Source organism: Chrysoperla carnea, chromosome 3, assembly GCF_905475395.1.
Source record: "Chrysoperla carnea chromosome 3, inChrCarn1.1, whole genome shotgun sequence".
NCBI classification, from domain to species: domain Eukaryota; kingdom Metazoa; phylum Arthropoda; class Insecta; order Neuroptera; family Chrysopidae; genus Chrysoperla; species Chrysoperla carnea.
In genome coordinates, this window is record NC_058339.1 from 41,956,378 (window position 1) to 41,973,731 (window position 17,354).

General features: G+C 28.2%; 1 protein-coding gene across 1 annotated transcript in view; it reads left to right on the top strand.

The window, feature by feature from the left end:
- Nucleotides 1-15,776, top strand: part of LOC123296040 (putative uncharacterized protein DDB_G0277255) — an 83,212-nt gene extending 67,436 nt beyond the window's left edge. The window contains exons 2-3 of the mRNA XM_044877501.1: nucleotides 14,769-15,562; nucleotides 15,749-15,776. Of these exons, the coding sequence (XP_044733436.1) occupies nucleotides 14,769-15,562; nucleotides 15,749-15,776 (822 nt within the window). The remainder of the gene's footprint in view (nucleotides 1-14,768; nucleotides 15,563-15,748) is intronic.
- The last annotated feature ends 1,578 nt before the right edge of the window (nucleotides 15,777-17,354 follow it).

Consider the following 17,354-nt stretch of genomic DNA (forward strand, 5'->3'; position numbering starts at 1 on the left):
AATGTAGTTAAAATTATTGTTATTTTTGGAGCCGGTGTCAGCCAAGCTAATGTAGCAAACTGTTCTATCAGAGTTTTTTCCTTGGATGACACCGACTCCTTATAATTAATTTAAAAAAAAAAATAATTCATGCATTGATATTAATCACTTTCTATACAGAGTATTACAACAATTAACTCAGTCAATTATTTGTTTTCACATATTTTTATAATATATTGAATTATTAGATTTTAAACCCACTAAGCTGTGATCTTGACACATACTTCACAATATGATATGAATGATTTTATATTAAAATAAATAAGTGGTATTATAACTTATCTTTATATATTATAACAGCGAAAGTAAGCATGTTTGTTTCTTTGTTTGTCTGTTTGTTACGCTTTCACGCTAAAACTAGCGAATGGTTTTTAATGAAAATGTTCAGCAATATAGCTCATACTTCAGAATAACACATGATATATAATTTATAAAAATATATTAATAAAAAAAAAAAATTAAAAATTAATTGAATTTAACATTACCATAAATTACAGATTTCTGTAAAAGTACTCATTTGACATTACGATAAATTACAGATTTCTGTAAAAAATACTCAATATAAAATATTTCACGGACATCTTTTCTAATATACTCAATGAATAATTACTATTATACATTCAAAAAAATAGAAAACCATTCATACAATTTACCTGTGTAAAATAATCCTTACCATCATTTCGAGTGTTAAAGAAAGGGGATAAGTGAGAGCATGCTTTATCAATATTTACTTTTAAACCCAGCGAAGCGGGTGGGTATCACTCTAGTAAAATATAAATTAAAAATACGTTCGTACGTACGTGCGTCTTACGAATATTTATTATTATTATTACAACAGATGTTTGTTTATTCAATAATTTTTATATTTTTATAAATACCATTCACCGGAAGCATAAATACTTAAAAAAAAATATTAAAAATTACTTATCATACACAACCCTTGTAATGTTAGTTTTATTATGAAATTAATATTATTATTATTATTGTTTAAGTGGTGAAGAAATGAAATTATTATTTCATATTTAGTTCTGCATTTTTAATTTTCAGGAATGTTTTTTGTAGTATTTTTTTGCTATAACTGTTAAAATATTGTAATAAATTTAATTTTATTGTATTTTTATGTAAATTTCTGTTTTAAACCCTTTACAATAATGCAGGGTGTATCTTTAATATCGCAACAAAAATTTAAGTTTATTTCTTTCATGCAAGGCAAGATTAATATAAAATTTTGTTCAGTTTGACTTTGTGTTTTCAAAATATTATGAAGAAAAAAGTTTTTAATATTAAGAAAAACATTATTTGATTAACATTATAAACAATTGGATTTTAAAATTTCGAAAAAATTTAAATTTCAGCTTGCTTAAAAGATTTAAACGACCATTCGAGGTTTTAGCAAACTAGTACAAAGTAGTAGCATACAGATACAAAGATTGACAATCGGCCCTAGAACGGGCCATGAATGCCCTTTAATGGCACTACAATGGCTGATGAATGGTTCAATGCTGGGATGATAACGCCAGCCTATTAATGGCAGCCAGCAATGGGCCAAATATTATTTTCGATATTGGCCGACTGATGACAACCAGCAAAGGGCCAAGTAGTATTTAAATTATCGGCCGATGAACGGTTCAATGCTGGAATGATAACCCTGGCCCGTTAATGACAACTAGCAGTGGGCCAAGTATTTATAAATTCTCGAATACTTTTTAAAAGTTTGCAAACGTTTAAAGGTTGCCATTTCATATGAAAGGCGATTATTTACTGTTTTACGAAAAATTATTATCTTTTAATATTTATTAATGTTTAACTAAAAATATTTTTTGTAAAATAAAAATACATAATTATAGCGAAACGAAGTTCCTATCGGGTGTCCTACGAAACCCCTCTTTTTATTTTTTATTTTACATCGTAAATTCGTTTTTATTTTTTCTTAAAGAAAGTAAAATATCTTCATTTTTTCTTTTTAATGATAGTGTTGATTGAACTTATTTTGAAGGAATAAGAATTTATAAAGTGATTTTCTATGAAGTTCCTTGAAGAATGAAGGAAGTTTCTAAAGGTATTTATTTCGTTGTCTAGAAGAATCTAAAAGTTTTTCGATGATAAGTAAAGATTAAGACTGTAAGATAGAAAAACAGAAGGACAAAAATTCATCACCTTCTTAATTATTGAAAATAACCTTTAGTTTTAAATTATATTAGTAATCAATTCCAAGATTATCATAAAAAGGAAGAAAATTTCATTTAAAATACATTTAGATAACAGAGAAAAGAGAGTAGGAAATAAACTTCACAGAATAACTTCATGTTTCTTATATTTTCATATAGTACATCCTTTTGAGTAAATTACGTAATTCTTTTTAAATATTAAATACACATCCTCTGAAAATGATATCCGGAAGCACATGTTAACGGATTAGAAAATTATTAGGTACATATGCTAATTTGTATTACACAATATTTTTGTAAAATCAATAAATATTATCTATTCGTGATTAAATAAAATAAATAATTGATCTTTTTTTTTTATTGAGATATACCTACACGTATAAACACACCAGGTTAAAATATAAAGAATATGTTAATGATTAATTTATTATTGTATTAAAAAATATCGATTGATAACTAAGCGCACCAAACACCTATAAAAGTTATTGCGTGCTGCATGTTCTTCAGTTTTAAAAAGTAATTATTATAAGGTATGTTTGTTCATTTGATTCCTGTTTAATAATAAAATTAATGTTGCATAAATTTTCAATTTTTTTAAATTATTTTAATGAATTTTACTTTCATAATTTAAATCAATAAATACTGAAGTCCTTTATTTAGGTTAGGTTAGGTTATATTAGCTGTCCACGAAGGACACACTTAGGCTATAGAACCCCTTACGATACCATATATGTGTTTTACCACCTTTCCGCTGATAATTTCATTTATCAGCTCCTCATTTTCAGAGGCTGAGTCCACCACCGTCATCCACATACCATGCACTACATCAGCTCATCACAACTATTAATTAAAATAATTTTGTTGTGACGGCGGGAATCGAACCCGCTACCCTAAGCATACCGCAGACGGAATTGGTTACGCCTTAACCAACTGAACTAATAGGGCGCGACCCCTTATTTAGATAGAGTAATTTGATCTTTGTAAGATTTTCTTAGTTTTATAAATGATTTTTCAAAATAGATGTGTTTCGTTTTTGAAATCAATAATTCTAATCATTCTCTTCTGTGGTTTCAAGTGTAATATTAAACTTTGTAAAATCAATACCGTATCCAAAAGTAAAGATTTCTGTAAAACTTAAATTTGTAAGTAATAAAGTGAAATGAAACAACTGAGGCTAAACTATTGTACACAGAGATGATCGATATACAGCGTGAAATTGGAGATTAAAAAAATTTTCCAAAGGAGTTGTGAAATTTTTTTAAGGAGTTCCCCTCTGAAAAAATCGAGATAAACGAAAAAAAAAGTTTTGTTTTAGAATTTGAGGAAACTTGGTGGATGGGGTAATTTTGATCTATAAAGTATAAAAGTAATTATCCTAGTTCAGTTGTCTTTATTCCGAAATATTTCACAAACTCTGAAGTAAATAAATAATCAGTATTTGCACGTGATGAATACTGTTAAATTGAATAAATTTATTTAACAACATAAACGTATAATTTTTCATTTATTTGATTAATCATTATAGATTGACGCACGTAAGCTATTATATACTTTTTAAACTTTCATACTTAGTAAATCAGTTATGGTGTATTTATTTTAAACAAAAAATTAATTTAAATTCAATAATAATATGTATTAAAATGAGATTAACGTGTGCTATACCAAATGTTGTACTTGAGTATAAAAAAAAATATCATCTGATAAAAATAAAAATGGTATAGTTTCATACATCATAAAAAATACAAAATCATATACCTATGCAAGTTAGTGAATGAAAGCCCGTAGCTGTAACCTTTATTTAACGCTCTTGATTTGTTAAATAAATGGTTTATGCTTAAATTTATTATTATTTTATATTATAAATGATTAATATCATATTTATTATACATTTATGAGTAAGTACACATTATAATAATATTTTAAATTTAAAGGTACAATCGAATTCAAAAAAAATTGGTGTTGTTTTGGTTTCTCTCAAAGGACTATTTTTTCACTATTATTAAATTATTTAATGGGTGACAATATATTATTGGTTATATAATAAAATCTATGGGGTTGTTTCTAAAAAATTAAATAATAGTTCAAGAAACTAAAAAAAAATGCTTTTGTTACTAGCTGAACTGAAAAGTAGAAAATAATATCAATAAGTTAAAAAAATAAAAATAAACAGAGCTGTCCTATTTTACCCTTTTTTACGATAAAATAATTTTTTGTTAATCACTTTTTTTTCTTTTTCTAATTATAAAAGCGCGATTTTTTAGTTTTTAAACTATGGTTTATTTTCTACTTTTTAGTTCGGCTAGCTACGAAAGAGTGTCTTCTAATAGTATTAAAAATAATTAGAAGACACTCTTCTAATCTTCTTATTATATTAAAAATCAATAAAGTCAATCCTGAATATCCTGACCGGGATAATCGGAAAATTACTTTGAAAATGGCTTCAAAGCTAAGAAAACTTTTTCTTCTATTAACACATGCAAAAATGAATTTTTAGCACTTGAATCAAGGTATGCTTGATTTGATATTAGAAAACAAATTCTAAACTCATTTCAAAAGAAATACTTTTATGAAAAGTATCAACAATTCCGAATTTCAAATGTTTCGTATAAAAATAAGCAACAGCAATAAGTATAATCTAGAACAAAAAATGATTTCAATGTGTTACAACTCGTATGAAATAAATATTTAGTATTCCCTGAAATATTGAAATTCCCTGGGTTATGTGAAACTCCGCCAATCATGTGAATAATTATTAAAATGTTGTCTCTTTAAATTATGTGATCAAGTATAAAAATAATACATTAATTAGCAATTTAAAGAAACTTCCGACAAAAAATCAATCTGCTGGATACGTTTGTGGCATTGTAGGTAATAAGAAAAAATTAATCAAAATCGGCTCTTCCGTTTAAGAGCTACGATGCCACAGACAGACAACCTTTCTTTTTAGTCAGGTGTTAAACACAATCATTTATGACGAACAAAACATTGTAATGTCTAAATAAGTTAAATTTAACAAATTTCACTTGTTGGTGGGTTAAATTGAATACTATGTCAGATAGCACATCTGCCAACAAAAGTAGAAGTATTTATATAATTTTACCTTTACTTAAGCCATTATGTGTTAACTTTTTTGTGCATACTTGTACACCTAAGTAATACAATGTTTTGTATGGGTTTTAATTTTATGTACTCACAACATTTTCACTCTTCTGTAAATACTACACCATAGGTAATTTAAACAATATTGGTTGATACTACTTGGTAAACCTCAAAAGTATTTACTTTTCTAAAATATACATTCATATTCGTACTACGTATTGTATTCTGTTTGTTACATGCTATCATGTAATGTGTAAAATGTACTCTACTGGACTTCATAATATATAGAGTGTTTCAGGAATAGTTAACGATATTTATTGTTTTCCAGAACTACCAAATTATTAAGTCAATAAGTATATATATAAAGCCAAAATATAATGCTAAACATGCTAATTGAATAGTATGTAATCTACCGTATCTTCATAAAAGGGCGTTTCTGCAAAACTGTTTTTGTCCATGTTGTAAACTCTTTATCTCTCTCTATTACTAGTTCAATAATATTGCTAGTTCAGCTGGTTACAAAAGTTTCTGTTTTTTTCTTATCTGCGCTTCCACCATCAAATTTTTTCAGTTAATCGTTAATTCTAAAGATCCTCATCAAGATAATTGGACAAACTGAAATAATTGTATTTTTAGCGGTTCTTGATGAGTGTGCAAATTTTCAATTCAATCAGACTTTTTGAAGTGGGTGAAAATGACATTCAAATATTCCGTTTCATAAATACATACCAAGCTAATAAAAAAATGGCTCCGTAGGAGGCTATGAAAATATTTTAATTCTAATAAGTATAATATTGATAGCCTAATTAGTCTAATTATTTTCGATATTAAGTTTGTTGGTAAGTAAAAAGTTATATTAACTGGTCTTATACATACTTAGTAATTTTCTATGTAGTGAACCAGAATGATTCTTGTCAGTGGCCACAGAAATTCGAACTGCAAAAAGCTTGAATTTTTTTTCTTTCGGTATTATTAACCGTCCAACACAATAAAAGGAAGGGTATTATAAGTTTAACGAAGAAAAAACACTGTCTTCAGCATCGTACCTCCTAAATGGATGAATATATTTTGATTCAAGTTTTTATGTTTAAAAGTGAATATGATCAAGAGTCTTCTTAGCATTGTTTCAAGAAAATTTTTTCAGGTGAGAGAGATTTTTAGGGAAAAACGCATTTTAAGATGTTTTAAGGGCTTTGCTTATGTCTACAGCCCCTCTAAATTGGTATTGAGCGTTGAAAATTTGTACATAATTTCATTCCCCGTTGTTTTATCGGGATTTTTTAAGATTTAAGAATTTTCACTTGTTTTATACTATAACTCCAGCATATGGTACAATGTATAAAACTAATCTATAGCTATGTACGTATAAATATATAATAATGATTATTGTTACCTGATATAATACACAAAATAATAACACACACATATACCACCTTAAACACAATATATACATATACCTTGTATATACCAATAAGAATAACTTTTTTTAAATTGTATTTTGATTTGGAATCTATAGTTGAGCATGACTTTAAACGAGCGTGCCATAAAGTTTTTGATTTTATTTCATATAAGTAAGTACTTACTTTGCTTTTTATACATTCTACATTGGTACCAATCTACCAATCGTCTATGTAAACAACAATAATACAGTCAAATTGCGTCTAATACTTAATTATGCGAGTTTGTAACATTTGTAACAAATTTTTAAATGGTTGACATCTAAATAATGAAAGCGTTAAACATGAAAAATTATTTACCAGGAAACGAAGTTCAGACAAAGACAGTTTATCTTAACAAGCAAAGCTTTTATGTTTTATCAGCTCCTGATATTTTCTACTTCTCATTTTACGTGTTTATAACCATCTGTTGACAAAGGTTGCAGAAATGGATCCTGAATCAGCTTCCTCCTTCGTCAATTAAAAAACCTCCCATAGTTAAGCGTTTTTAAATCATGTACTTTAAAAAACTAAACTCAAATGTATGTTATCATTAGTTTAAAGAAACCAAAACTGATTTTTATTCACGTTTGACATGAAACATGATAATGTCATCTTTTCGTTTCAAAGTTAGGATCCCACTACTAAGAGATTGATTGCCTTCCTGAAAATAAGACTGCCTTAATCTTTGAAAAAGATAAGAAAGAACTTTTTGAGTTAATAAATGTTAAAGTGCTAAACTGCTAAAGAGAATTCTGCCAAAGTAACTTGTTACAGAGGGAATTAAGTTCACTATACTAACATACATAAGAATCACTTTACTAACGACTTCTTCTAATATTGACTCGGTTAATCCATTTCTGAAGTAAGAATTCGTCACACCATATAAAATATGTAATTGATTATTCACTGTAAGGTTTCACTGTAATTGATTTAAATAGCCTATGTATACCTAAGATGTTTAAAACTATGTGTATAATTCGTATTTATATATTTATAGTTGTTTGATATAGTTTTATATTATGCCACACACAAACAAACAAGCTTTTTATATTTTTTTTTAAGTACACATATTATAAAAAGTCCAAATGAACTTTGGTGCTCTGCCTGAAATCCTCAACGAATAGTAAAGTAAGGTCGTCAAGGTTGGATATGCAATGACAAAATAAGAGCCATTTGAAAAATTAATAAAAATTATTACAACATAAAACACTTACTGAGCCACTACCTTTTAGCAAATTTCATAATAATGCATTATCTGTACTAATAATGCTTTGTCCTGAATGACTGACTGACGGATCAACGCACACACTAAACCTCTGATCGTAGAGACCTGAAACTTGGAGGGTGTATTTTTTGGCATCCAACAAGAAAGAACTTTCTATTCTTTACGCAGGTAACCTCTAATAGCTTAAAAAACTAAAAAAACACGTTTTTTGCGCTAGAGGGAGATGGTCTCTACATCATTCCTTAAATAAGCTAATTTGACACATATTTAATTATTTTTTTAGTCTCATTAAATTTAAACTCTTACTCTTTTGGTAAAAATAAGACTAAAAAAAAAATTAATTCACGTAGACGGGTTTCGACCGGCCGCATTAGAAGCGAGTATCACTGCACCACCAGAACGTTGTAAAAAAAAAATATTAAAGTATAAAAGATATCATCGTTTATCCTAGTGATCCTGATCCTGGATAATGGAATGAATTGTTAGTTACAATCGAAGTCAATATAAGCGTGTTAAAAAATTACATTGGAGATTCACCTAGACAACTTTCTCTTGAATACATGTAGGTACTCAAGTAATTCTGAATTGATCTCTGATCGACAGTCATCATCGTCCATACTCCATAGCTTGCTTTGCTGTAATATAATTTAACGTGAGAGTTACCAGAATAAATAAATAAATGATGATGTTGATGACTGAAGTTGATGACTGTTATGTGTTGTAATAGTGGTTTATTTGGTATTTGATGTGATGATTTGGTGTTGATATTGTTATTACATGGTATTATGTATATACCTACGTATAATATGGAGTAGAGGTCGTCTCCATGATTCGTGACCTACCAACTAAAAATCATTATTTTATGGTTAAATCACATACAATATCCATATAGTATTCATTACCATGCAGTTCTACAGAGAATAACTACATTCTTGAAAGAGTGATTTCAAAAATTTTTGTGGTATCCACAAATTCTCCCCAATTTCAATTATTCGTCTGAGAGACATGTTAGTCGTCGCTATTTTGATAGTAGACGCGAAAAAGAAACACTAAAAACCGACAAAGTTTCCGAGGAACCCTGAGCACTAGCAATCTTGGAGACCAATTCTGTCGCAATATTAGTGTTCAGCGACCCCAAATACTCCCGAGTGACTTGTTTGGATTGATTATAAAATAAATTTCCCGAAAACTCCCGAAGATGACGAAATTTCCGTTCACCCTAGGCACAAGGTACCTCGGGTACGAATTTTGTTGTATTATTCGTGTTCTGCGACTCCAAAAGTAACCAGTATGAAATCATTTTCATTTTAACCACATTCCAATTCATCTTACCGTTCAAATTTTCGAAACTCAGTTCTGGTTTCCGCCACTAAGATAACAAATTATCGAGGAGAAACATATCTCTCTACACTCTCGCGAAGTAGCATAGCATAGTTGGACAAGACACAATAATACGAAGGCACTCACGAGAATGCATTTATCTTCACCTTCTCGTGATTACTTGTGCAGTTCAGAAATTTTGAGGCTATACCAAAATTAAAATGAAATTTTGGCAAAAATTTAAAAAAGATTCAGTTTTATGAAACAATGTGTAAATTATCAAAAGTATGTGAGTTAAAATATAAGTATTTTAAAATAAAGGTTTTACATCAATAAAATATTTACCTGCACATGTTCATTTTATCTCCAACTCTTATGTAGCGTGGTACTAGACCAAAAATTTTATAAAATATAAGCTGCAAGCATTTATATTGTTAAATTTAATGGCCCATTTTATACACAGAAAACTAAACAACTGCTGTTGTAGATTGTAAATTCTTATAAATATAAATAGTATCATTGTTTTTCATTCATGATCCTTATCTTGAAAACTAAATTGAAAACAATTTTGGCAAAGCTTAAAAAAACTGATTTATACTTTTTTGCACACAACATTAAACATAAATTGAAACAAAAAATTGTTGAAAATTAATAACTTGTCAAATTTCTTTGTATGTAATAGTTTTATTTACGACATGGGAGGCCAATATTGATTTCCAAATATTTCTCTTTCCAATATGGTAGCAAATCTTAATTTAAGTACTTATTAAAAACAAAAGATTTTTTCTAAATTTGAGACCAAAGTATAATCTCTTGTTTTGTACTTTTTTACTCTGTAAAGAAGAAACATTCAACTTAAAAATTATGGTTTATAAGTTTGTTCCCCTTGTTTGGATAGCTCTTTAAAGATGCCTACTAATAAAATTTCACAAGACTACCGTCTACCCCAAGCAAACCTATTTGAAACCAAACTTATTGTATTCAGCGCTCCCGCCATAATAATTTTGTATCAGCTGCATAAAATGAATATGAATTTTATCAAATTCCAAAACAAAGTTTTGTTTTCCGATTTTCTCGATTTTTTCAACCCCTTAAAAACATTACAAAAATAAAAAAAATTTTTTATCTGAATAATTCGATATAGCTCAGTATATTAGGTATTTTTTACCCAAAAAGTACAAAAGTCGGGTGCATTTGTTAACTGGTCGAATAGTTTTTGAGATACGAACTAAAATCGATCCAAATGTTGCGATATTTCAGAAACTCTGCACCCAATCTTAGGAGAATTATGTATATAAAAAAAACCTTGGTAACATTATAACATACGTTGATCTATATTTGTCTATAAAAAATACTAACATGCAGTTCCCATATAAAAAATTCGCATCCCCTTTTGACCCCCTTAGAGTATGAATTTCCAAAAATCCCTTCTTAGTGCTCACTTACATTTCTTAAGGAACGTGTGTACAAAATTTCAGGCCCACTGGTCTAGATCCAGTGGTTTGAGATGTGCATTGATCGATCACTTAGCTTGAATTCTTATATGTTTATATAGATTACCAGAATCAATTTCAAAGTTACAACTTTCACGTGAGATAATACAAGGTACTAAAAATTTTATGGTTAAAGTAATAATGTCTTACTACTTTATAAGTACAAATTCTTAACCCTTCACTGATATCGCGTAATCCATCAATCCAATACAATATTAAGAGAAATATTAATTTTGAATTTGAAGTTGAATTTTATACTACCAGACTGCATGCATGTATAAATAACCAATGCTACTCAGTCCGATTGTCGAAACTGATATATGTATAGTCTCTGGTATTATAAAGTTTACGATGCAAGTTAAGTGTTAAAAACATCCATAAACAATTTTGCTACATATTTATTTATGTAACCGCTAATATAAAACCGCTTACATTTTACACACTTTAAATAAAATAAAGTTTCGTTAATGTTAATTTTACATCGGTATTTATAACACCTATATAATTAAATTGAACACTTTTTTTAAATACATATATTTTAATACAACGACGAATTAACACAAATGTAAGATAATAAAGTTTTACTTATTGTCGTAACTTTAAGTGGTACTCAAAAAAACAACATACATTAGAATAGTTATTATTCTGCAATTTTATAAACTTATAAAGATAGAACGCTATGTTTATATATGTATCTTACTTTAATTAATCTATTCAATTGTATATTTATCTTTGTTTTTTATGAATTAATGTACTAGTAATAATAATAATCCCTCCTTTAATGTTTTTATCTATTATCATTAATTATCGTAAAACTAATGCGTGTAATATAATAAATGCTTTTTTATTACTGTTTTGTTTTTTTGTTAATTGTTTTGATTTGTGCATTATTACTTTCCGAAGTTCTTTTCATGGCGTTGAATTTTACATGGGAAAAAGTTTGCAAAAAAATCTACAAATCTATCTAAAATATGATATGTTTTAAATTTTTTAAATCACTATTAAGTACAAGGAAATTTACAAAATGTAAAGAACCCCCGACAAAGGCGATCTAATTCTTGTAAACCGATTTTTGGAAACTTAGCTATAAAATGTTCTCAATCAAGTCGATTAGACCGTTTAGGGGCTACGATGCCACTGAAAAACACAAAGACCCACAGATAAACATTTTAAACTTATAACACTCTTTCTTAAATCAATATAAAAGGTCAAGGACATCAGATGAAATGAAAAGAATACTTAGAGACCTATCATTTGTTGGGACCAATTTTTGGAAATGTTTTAATTAAAATTGAAATATTTGAGTTGACTTTGTTCTTTTGATTTATTGTTTTGAATTACCTAACAGAGACAGAGACAGGTTTATTTGACCATTCATTTCCATAGTAATTATTTATATGTTAAAATTATATGTCATTGCATTGATTTTGAAGATCATCGACAATTTTTCTATTTTTTCGGGTATGTAACCCTAAACTTGCAAAATAATACAAGAAATTCATAGATAAAAAAACCTATTTCTGATTTGGCTGTTTTACTCAAAATGCTTAGGTACTTTTTCAAATTAAAATCTATGTTTAAAGTTTTAAAATGAAAACAGTTTTCATATTTGAGCGGACGTAACTCAAGTTAAAATTTCGCACCAGAAGAGTTTATAAATTTAAAAAAAAAGGAGAAAATACCTAGTAGAAACTTTACGCTAATTTTGAATCTCACAATATTTTCAAAATTGATTTATATTATATAGACGTAAAATTATAGAAATAAATAAAATGCGTAAAGTGAATCATGCAATATTGCGTGCATATTAATTTCCATTCGAATGATATTACGTGACATATTACACGTGTAAACGGAACTTTTATTTGAAGTGATATACGAATGTGCGATTATTACCTACTGTGTATTTAATCTTATAAATTTATATAAATACGATTATTTTTTGAATTCCCTGTGTGTATGAAAAATAAATAGTTCTAAGATATTATATTCGATAAATTAAGGAAGTAATTTCATATTTTTTTAAAGAGAGTTAGGCACTTATTGTTTTTTTATTTAATTTTTTTTGTAATAATCTTGACCATTTAGAGAAAATGGTAATTCAGGAAAATCCATTGATCATACAGAAAATATTGAAAATTGACAAATTGAAACATCGGTATTAAATCGTTTTTCTAAAAAACTTGCAATAAAGTCTTTAAATATGCTCTATTAAGGTATACTGGAAGAATTGACAAGCAATCGGGATATATCTTATTGGCACCGTTATATCGGTGTCATATCGATTTTTCATATTTCCAAATATAGTTCGAATTTTGCCTCAATTTCCGAGATCAATTTTTTGTATTTTATCAATACATATTTCGACTACCAAGTAGTCATCATCAATATGAATTAGCTAATCGTAATTACATTTATTGTGTATGTTACTCGTTGCTTATTTGGTGGCGGACTGCACATTGATATTTTCGTGTACCTACAATTTATACTTTTCCAAGTATCTGTCAAATTTGAAAAATCTGTCAAGTATCTGTCAAATTTGTTGCTTATCAAATTCGACAGGTACTTGGAAAAGTATAAATTGTAGGTACACGAAAATATCAATGTGCATTCCTACACCCTACACCAAATTAGCAATGAGTAACATACACAAAAAGAGTAATTACGATTAGCTAATTCATACTGTAAAATGTAAACTAAAAAAATTATTTAAATCACAGATATGCTCTGTGAAAAGCGATACATACTATATTATTTTTCTGCCATAACATATTATTTTTTGTACTCTTTGTATTGTATTTGTTAAACACGAATAGCAGTAGCACTATCTAAAATATTATTAAAAGGAATTCTGACGTGAGTAACAATAGTTTTTAACATGTGATTTCTAACTGTTACGTCTTCAAGAATATTTGAGTTCATAAAACTTAAGTCTGATACACTTTTATCACGCTAAGTGAAAATTATATTACAATTTGTATGCATAATTTACTCATAAAATGTCATTCAAATCAGTAATTTTAATTTATAGACAGCCTCTATAACATATAAATTATATATTTAAAGAAACCCCCGACACAAAATTTGGTCTAAGCGGATGAAGCGATTTTGATTTTTTAAAGGTAGTTTTTTCGAAAGTGGTCTCAGCTATGTTTTACGAAAGAAAATCTGCTCATTCGACTGAAGATCATCGTCTCATTTTTAGATGTTATTGGGTGCGGGGCCCTAAACGTGTATTTGGTGTAGAGCTAAAAGCAATGTCGAAGAAATTTCTTTTCAAACAAAAAAGTTTAGGAGGCACAATACCGCAGGTAGACATGCATATAAAAAGATGCTCGGACACGTTAAATTGTTTGGAAAGAGTTAAAATTAGGCTCTTACCAATGTTTACATTTTGGATTTTCCAATAAATAAATATCTTGAAAAATTGAATTTTACAATTCGAGAAATATGTTTATTGAAATATGTCTCGAGTAGATACCAGAACGAGTTGATTCAAATATTGGTTGTAGGGCATTTTCTTAGTAATTATTCCTTTGACTATAATTGACTAGTGTAAGTAAAATCGTCTTTACAGTCGGGGGTAGTATTTTAAATCAAAAATACTTTTTCGATATAAAAATGGTAAAACATAGAATTCTTGGAGCTTTTCTGGTAGATTGATTTCTACTATTTTTGAATCGTATTTGCTGGTAACGTTGGTATATTTTTTTTAAATAAAAAATTATCATTTAAGAATACAATTTGGTCTTAAAAATACACCGTTATCAGTAATCTCTTGTTAAAAACCACTATCAGAAAACTCAATTCCTCTCATTTACCACGAAAACCAAAAGCTTTACAGTGACTACATTTGATCAACTCACTTATATAAGTACGTTTAGTCGTATTTTTACTGCGAAATGTTTATCACGTTTTTTGTAAGCAATAATTAATTATTTTCTTCATAAAATAAGATAAAAAAATTGTTTTCTATCTGTTTCAGCAACAACACCAACACGAACGGTACGTTGGTCCGGCATATGATCCATCACGCGATTTATCACCAAATTTACCAGCATGTGATGCTACAGCTTCATCAATGGGTAGCAGTAGCGGTCCAAACACAAATAACAGTGATAATGAACCACCTGGTGCGGTTGTAAAAGTTAGTGGTAGTTTATGTTCAACACCCAGTGGCTCAAGTAATTCCTCAAGTACATCTTCATCATCTTCATCAAGTTCATCTTCTACGTCCTCCGGTAGTGCGTGTAGTACTCCAAGTCATAATAATAATAACAATAATAATATACAGTGTCACCAAAACAATCCGTCCAATAATAATAATAATAATAATAATAATAATAGTACATGTGCGTTAAGTTCCTCAGAAATGTGTCGTATCTCATCACACGACTATCATAATCAACATTTTCCACCGATTCAAATACCAAAATTAGAACCTGTTACAACACCTCCACCGCCGTCGTCGAATCGACCATACGGACAAAATAGTGTGAATGATGTGCTAAGTGCTTCTGGTGATTTAGATGATGATAATATTCGGACTAGGACATCGAAAACATTGCCTGGTCATTGTAAAAATAACAATAATTCACCATTAGCAGCGATTTGTGCTGGTTGTGGACAGTTAATATCCGATCGGTTCTATTTACAAGCGGTCGATCGAAGATGGCATGCAGCATGTTTACAATGTTGTCAATGTCGGCATACATTAGATGGTGAAGTTACGTGTTTCTCCCGAAATGGGAATATTTATTGTAAAAAAGATTATTACAGGTATGTTTTCTTTCATAATTTGTATTAAATAAGTACCTATAAATTTTTGACTTCCTAAAGAAACTATTGATTTTCTTATTCCAATCTCTTAAACTAGCTTCGACAGCGGTAAGTTTCTGGTATTCTGATTACCCAAATAACATTCTGTTTCAAATAAATTTGTAAAATTTAATTAATATTTTATAGCATGATTAATTTATTCTATCGTGAGTAATATGTTTGAAGAATAAAACAATTCCCAATAGTAAAAAAAAAAATAAAATCGACATTTTTTATTCGATTACCTTGAAGAAATAGAAAATTCAAAATAAAAACTACTGACACTTCCACACCTGCGGCCTTTTTTTTTGATATTCGTTTTAATGGTGATTGAAAGTTTTTAGCTACTGTTTCGTTTCATGTAATGAACAAAAAAATGTTTTTTTTTTTTTTTTTTTTTTTTTTTATAACAGACTGTGGTAGCTATGGACTTTGAAAATATGAGCATCAACTTTCTGATGTTAAATATATTTTTAGAAATTTGCTTATGGTAAAAATTCCTATTCATCTTATAAAAGTGTAGTAATTTTAAAGTTTTTTTATAAAAGATCATTAAAATCGCAAAATATCTTCCCAATATAAGAAAGAGGTATAACAGAGAAAATAATAAAATGTTAATAATGTTACAAAATACTTTTTGGATCATATTGCCATGAATATGCTTCGATCGACACCCCAACGAAGTCGATACCAACTTTTATTCGTGCGATATCGATTAGGAAGACAATAACCACGAACATGCGTACGTACATACACACACACATACTTCTTCTCCAAAATGGTGTTAATGCCTTATCCTAAAACGTAAAGTAAAAACGTCGAAAATTTCGATTTCGAAAATCGGATACATTACAATATCTTCCTATACTGGGAAGTTAATAAAAAAAAAGCATTTAAGTAGCATATAAATAATTGTTTGAAAATAATTTCTAATAAATCATTTTACATTTTATTATATTTCCTGAATAAAAATAAATGTTTGCTACAAAAATATAAAAAAAAACGTTTTATTATCATGATGAAGAAAAAGTGTATTTAAAACAAAAAAATTTAATATGAATTTTTTACTTAAAAAACTTTTATATATGTGAAAATATTATGACTTGCGTGTGGAAGTTAAAAAATATCACTAGAACGTTATCAGAGAAGCACTTCCTTTCTTAACGACAGCTGCCCATGACCGGAGAGTTATAATTATTTATTTATAAATATAAATAAAAACTAATTCAGCTTAAAAAATTATGATATGTGCAGCACACAACCTCTATATACGAACAAGAAAATTTCAAAACATATTTAAATGAAAAAGTTCCCTAAATAATTTATAAATCCAACTTCATGAAAAAATGAAAATAGAACGTCTCAGACTTTTATCGACGCTCATTTATGGGATATATATCGGGTGTAAGAAAGTTCAATTAAACTTATGGTGAAAGTCATTGCAATTTCTAACGAAAAAAGTAATATAATTGAGTAAAATATTTATTTCAATTTAATGTGAAATTTCTTGCATAGAAATAAGGAAAGTGCTTGAACTTTTATCAATGTTATTCTCGAAAATGTAGAGTCAGCAAATGACCAAATGTTTGGAAAAGTTTCTTCTTCTTTCCGGAATAAATATTAAATCAATACAGTTAGTTAAATAGCATTTTCGAAATTATGAATTCACGGTCTATAATATTGATTTTGTGTAAATAAACACGCAATATCTCTGTATAATTAAAACTGCAACTAGTATATGGAAGTAAAAATA